This window comes from Notothenia coriiceps, unplaced genomic scaffold (genome assembly GCF_000735185.1).
Source record: "Notothenia coriiceps isolate Sejong01 unplaced genomic scaffold, NC01 NC01_scaffold00003456, whole genome shotgun sequence".
NCBI classification, from domain to species: Eukaryota; Metazoa; Chordata; class Actinopteri; order Perciformes; family Nototheniidae; genus Notothenia; species Notothenia coriiceps.
This window is the reverse complement of record NW_011336157.1, coordinates 1-6,273: the sequence shown is the minus strand read 5'-3', so window position 1 is coordinate 6,273 and position 6,273 is coordinate 1. Positions and strand designations below refer to the sequence as shown.

Below are 6,273 nucleotides of genomic sequence, written 5' to 3'. Positions count from 1 at the left end.
TCCTTTCAGCCTCTCACTGTAAAAATACAACTTCAGCTCCTGCCCGTAAACCACTGTGTACAGGCGCCATTACATTTTAAACCGAAGACAAGAATGTAGAAAAACGGGCTAATATGCCACTGCAACGAGCAAATTAACCACAAAGCAACCAAATACCTCAGCAAAATATTGCTGTTTTATGTAGTGGTACTGAAACCCGCATATATACACAAACTCAGAATTAAATAGAAAGAACTCTACCAGCCTCTAGTGGCCGTTAAACTCACTAAAGGAAATAATAACAAATGTGCGCCTTTTCAAAAATAATTACGGTTGGACTTCAGAATAATGGACGTGAAACAAACGTGACGTAACGAAACCAGGGCCAATTGGCTTCCAGGATGGGCGGGACAAACACAGATAACGGACCCAAAAATCCCTCCGTCTGCTGCAGTTAACGTCTGTTGATAAATATGTGAATTATTATCAGAAACGTTATGAGTTTTTGTGTCTGCCCTACAGGAAGACGACAATCCCGGCTACCGATGTAGATACACGCTGAAGTAAGTCAGACGTTGTCTTAAATAAAACAACAAACGGTTAGCTTAATGCTATTGGGCTATAAAAGCTAGCTGTCATTTGTAAGCTAACTAAGGATCAATGAAAATCATTATTGTATAATTCGATATAGCTATTATTAGGTACATGTTGTTTGATGTGGTTGACAATAGTACATTTGAAATAGCCATGAATAGCAAGTCCAACATGGCTGTCTATTCTTATACGTCGTTATTGTTGCAAAAATACTGCATGTATAGAGCAAACGTTGATCATTATTTTTGTCTGTCTGTTTCCTCCTCGGTGTCCAGGCAGTGAGATGTCTCTGGCTCAGAGGGTTCTATTGACCTGGGTCTTTACCCTGGTCTTCCTCATCATGCTGGTACTGAAACTGGACGGGAAGGTAAGGTTATTATTCAATTAATAAAAAGTCTCCTCTTTTTGCAGTTTCAATTAGAGTGTTTACCTACTGGTTTTTGTTGTTCTATCTCATATCACCGTCAGTATTCATATCTTTCCACTTAAGCTACAATTGGACCTGGCACACTGACATAGATAGGGAATGAACCTTGATGATGTCACTGACTTGATCTTTTCCCTCTCTTCCCTCCAGGTGCAGTGGAACTGGTTCCTCATCTTCCTCCCGGTCTGGGTATTTGATGGCATCCTCATCCTCATGCTTGCCATAAAGATGGCGGGCCGCTGCAAGCCCGGGTACGACCCCCGCAACGGCTCCCCCGACCTGCGCCTGCGGGCCTGGTACCTGACGGCCATGCTGCTGAAGCTGGGCTTCTGCCTGACGCTGTGCGCCAAGCTGGAGAAGCTGGCCGACGTGAAGCTGACGTTTGTGTGCATCCCGCTGTGGACCATGTTACTGGGGGCGCTGGTGGAGCTGGGGCTGAACATCTTCCCTGAGAGGAGAGAGGCCTAGAAGGAACTTAATAAAAACACATTGAGAATAGATTTGTGTTTGTAAGACCAAGATAATGTGGAATATGAGCTTTTGTTTTGTCCTGATTATGTTTCCAGAGAGGACTAAGACTCAAGAAGGAATTAAATAATTATTTCAGATATCAGTATTCATCCAAACAAAACAGACACTGTGTTAAACATTTAAATTATGGGGTGTTCAGACCTCAGTGGAGTAGCCTGTGATGGCTTCAGCATGGAACCTTAACATCTAAAATGTTAAAAAATAACTTCAAATGAATGAAAGGAAAAAGAAATGCCACAATGGGATGAACTGTACATGTATTATAAGACTACTGTGAAACCTACACTGGAAGAAACGTAAACATGTTGTTTTTGTTTATAATTCAACATTTTCAGTTAGTTTTTCTGAATAGTTTTCAATGTAGATAAGCTTGCACATCTGGAGGAAGCAAACTGTTTTTCGCTTTGTCTTCCCCTTCTTCAGCTGCATGCTGATCAGTTTTGTTACCAATCATTGGATGTACATTTAGCTATGTATGCTTTACATACTGACTATACTCACACACACCCTTTCCTTTCATCTCTGGGCTATGCAGAGTACTAGTCAGCCATATTTTATTTGATAAATGTACTTCATAAGTGATCCTGACAGCAGCCTGCTTTGGCTGCAATCACATAAGGAAATTGCAGGATATAAAACTATCTTTGAACAACTCGTGATTTTTCCACAGGCTGCCCTCTGCTCTGTTCAATGTCTCTTTTGTACCATGTAAATCATCATAATCCCCATTGGAAATCAGTAAGCTGTTATTACTTTAGGTACAAGGTCCAAAGTCGCTGGGAAAAACTCCATGACATGTATAATGATAAATATCATGTTCCCACTGTATATTAAGTTGTATTATTAGGGTTTGAACACGCGTCAGAATGCTTTATTCCAGCTCTGTTCAGTGTTTCAAATGTCAGTAATTCTTGTACGGCTATGAGTGACATTTGTATTGTGCCATATTGTTTTCTATGAATATTTCAAATACATTCTTTGCGTTATTTTGCACTTTGTTAACATTAAGGGGACGAGTTGTCGTACGAGCAAAAGTATTTCACGATTGTTGCACGTCTTGTAAAAAAATAAACCAATCCTGAATATTAAATTGTGGATATTCTCCTCAGATTGTCATACAAATACAACATTGTGTACACATACATACACACTCAGAAGCATCAAGTAAGTTACAACAAATTAAAACAAAGTATTGTGGTTAGGAATGTTAATCAATACGTTCTGGGATTTCTATTATGGCATAAACTATAACAATTTAAAAAGAATGAATGGTCCAATCTTTCCCCCTTCAAATTCACATATTTTCCGGACCTGTGGGACAGAGTGTGGTGATGTTCCTGTTGGCTGTAGCTGTCCCCACATGACCAGCAGAAAGCAATGAGGCGTAACCATAGATAGACTGTAACACAGCGTAATGTGGCGGAGCTAGCTGAGCCTCACATCATTACAGGTAGCTGCTAAATATACACCAGTCTGCACCACAACATCTAATATATGCAGTGGTGAAGTCAAATAAGTACATTTACTCTGCTCCTTTTTTTGTTTTGGTATTTGTGCTTTAGTTGAGTGTTTACTCCTCCAATCAAAGTAAAATATTTTTTACAATATGTCACAGGTACAATTACTACTGGCAACTGTCTAAATATTTATAAAGGAATGAAAACTGTTACAAAAACTATTAAAACACTCATAGTAGTATTATTACATCAGAACTTCTGGTACTTTTGGTACAGATACACTGAAGTAGGGATTTCAGCTTTTTTACATTGTTGTGCTATTACTCTCCTTATGGAAGGACTTTGATACTTCCAGTATTGAGTGTTTTAGGGCTAGGAAACTAAGTTTACCCCCATTTATTTTCAACTCAACTATGAAAAGTACTGTTTCTAGATAATTAGCACCATGAGAGGCAGCAGTGTGCTCAGTCTGTGTTTCATTGAGCTTTTCCGAGAATTCCCTCCAAAAGTCTTTTGTCTCTCTGCTCCAACTTCCTGTCTCACTCCAACTCTGTAAAGGTCAGCTGAGCTCCTCTGGCATTCCTGGTGTGTGTGTGTGAGTGCATGGAAGGATGAAAAGAGGGGGGGAAAGGCAGTTTTGAGTCACATGTGACCTGACATACACCAGTCCCGAATTACAGGGCTTCTGCATTGTGCTGTGTACAAAATGTCTGCTCAAATCTGGACCTGTGAAGCTGCTGTGGATATTTCTGCAGACTGCAGAGTGGGAGGCAACAACAACACAAGAGAAACCACAGCTGGGTGAACATTAGACAAAGGCGGAGCCGGTATTACTTTTTAACAATTATAAATGACCTTAAGGCTTCCTTTAAAATGTCAAACAGGTGTCTCTCACCCCCAAATCATTTTTTCCCCTCTTAGTGCAGTCTATTAATCTTGTGTTGAGGTGTGAGATGCTGAGTGTTGGTGATATTTGGATAGTTCTGCCTTCAAATTTAATATAATGCAACTAGAAGTCCCCCATTGTGGTGTACAAAGCACCAAAAAAAACATTTAAAAAAAGTAAACCGCGATGTCTTTTTTAGAGAAATCAGGGGAGAAACTCCCTCTGGAGGGAACACAGGGATTTGAGCCTTTGCAGACCATTAACATGCACTAAAACATATAGAACACACTACAGGAGACATCAACTCAACACCCCAACATTGTCCATACATTGAACCTTTTATTAGCTAGGCTCATATTTAAAGTAGAAACCACACTACAAGTTTTTCTTCCTTACAAAACGTCTTATGTACACTACAGTGCTGACAGTTGAAAATCACGTAAACAAAATAGAAAAAAAACATTGAGATAAATAAATGATCTGGAAACAACTCCATCCCTTGAAGACTTGTGTTGTTTTCAACCATCATTTTGTGACATTTGTACAAAAAATATAATAGTTTCTGTCAGTTATTTTTTGAAATATAAGAAAGCATAAAAAGAGCTGCAGAGTCTTTGAACTGGCATCAAGGTCTTCTATCACCTCGCTCAGAGCCACAGAGTGGAGGGTTCTGCCTCTGAAGGCAAACTGACCAGAGAGCTGGAGGCTTACGCTTCATTTTCAGACATTTTCCAGACTGGCGGTGACACTAATCCTGAAAACACAACCCTGCTTTCCGGAGTTGGTCCCACCGAGCCACACATTTCCACTCATCCCAAAGTACACCACAGATATTTAGAGAGTTTTCAGCTTAGAGAGCAATTGAAGGCTTTGCTCTCATTTTACAGGGAAAACACCCCAAAATGAAGTCTCATGAAAGGACAGAACTCCTTCTCTGTGTGGCTCTGGGCCATAAATAGTTCACAGTTCAGGACAGGCACTGGGGAAATGTTGCGGGCTACATTAGCATGTGGGCTGAACTCCAATATCCTCACTAAAATCAAGACATCAATGACATAAACAAGTTTTTGACAATGAAATGATACAGAAGAGATGCTCACCACTTGGAGACACATATTCATAGTTGCTGCTTTAACATAATTTTAATAATTTATTGTACTTTGAACAGTTCCTGGTTGATAAATAAAACATTTGAACTTCATTTAAATAGATAAATAGTGCTTTGGGAATGACCTCTCAACAGTGTACCTTCATATGTCCATCAATAATAAAACAATTGTCTGATAAAAGGCCTGAATGAGTTACATAATAATCCAGGAAGAACCTGAAATGGCCCTGTTGATCATCTGATATAATTAGAAGCTCCAATCATCTCTACAGTGGATGTATCCATGGTACAAACTGCTGCACATTAGGAATCTGATGCTGCTCTGCTCCTTCTGTTATCCAGGTGCTGTGTGCTTTAACTCATGGCAAGCTGCATAGGTCATGATTTCATATGTTAATAACCGTCAAATGTAGCTAGGGTTGTTTTTGGGAGTCCAATATATTTATGCATGTGTCCTGGATGGCTTTCCTGAGACTCTGGGGGCAGGGTCTAATTCATCCTTGGCTGAACACAGTAAGAGTTCTTTTACCAGAACTAATAAACAACCACAGTAAGAGCTCTGCCACTGCTGCTGAGGGCTACAGGTACAACATAATACTTCACTTTGATTTGTCATCATATTCCCTCGACCAATTTGATCACCTGTTGATTGTTTAACAATACAACACTGGATCTCATTAAAATAATCCCAACAGGATTCAATAGGACATGACTTTAAAGTCAGAATAGAATAGTGTGCTGTCACCATATCAATAATGGGGAAGTGCATTTATATTAGAGCTGCTCAATTAATCGTATTTTAATCGCAATTACGATTTTGGCTTGCAACAATTTTTTATTATTATTTATCTAAAAAAAATATATTATTTTTTTATTGGTTTTTCAATTGAATTATACTTAAAGTTCAGGGTAATCAACTGTTAAAAACATACTACACCTTTTTTTTTCAATAAATTGATGTTTTCAAAGTAAATGGATAATCATTTTTAATAATCGTGATATCAATTATTGACCCAAATAATCGAGATTATGAGTTTTGCCATAATCGAGCAGCCCTAATTTATATTTATTATTAGAAGATTATTGCAGAGCTTTAAAGCTCAAAATACAATATCAGAGAAATGTTTTCTGATCAACTGTTTTCATTATGATGTATGGATTCAGAATGTTGGAGCAAATGTAGCAATATTATATCAATACAATAGTGTATTGTATAATATCATGGTTTGACCCATCATATTCCAGAAACAGTCTTGGGCAAAAAGAATATACGAAAAAAAAGCCACAAAAT

General features: G+C 38.6%; 1 protein-coding gene across 1 annotated transcript; it reads left to right on the top strand.

Moving 5' to 3' along the window:
* The first annotated feature begins 376 nt into the window (after positions 1 to 376).
* Positions 377 to 2,621, top strand: LOC104941514 (transmembrane protein 60-like). Its single transcript, XM_010766616.1, has 3 exons — positions 377 to 542; positions 849 to 940; positions 1,151 to 2,621. Exons 2-3 carry the CDS (start codon positions 857 to 859, stop codon positions 1,466 to 1,468), a joined length of 402 nt encoding a protein of 133 aa, XP_010764918.1. The 5' UTR covers positions 377 to 542; positions 849 to 856; the 3' UTR covers positions 1,469 to 2,621.
* The last annotated feature ends 3,652 nt before the right edge of the window (positions 2,622 to 6,273 follow it).

Coding starts and splice junctions, on each gene's coding strand:
- LOC104941514 (XM_010766616.1), top strand. CDS start 857: ATGTCTCTGGCTCAGAGGGTTCTATTGACCTGGGTCTTTACCCTGGTC. Junction 941..1,150: donor TACTGAAACTGGACGGGAAG/GTAAGGTTATTA, acceptor TCTTCCCTCCAG/GTGCAGTGGAACTGGTTCCT.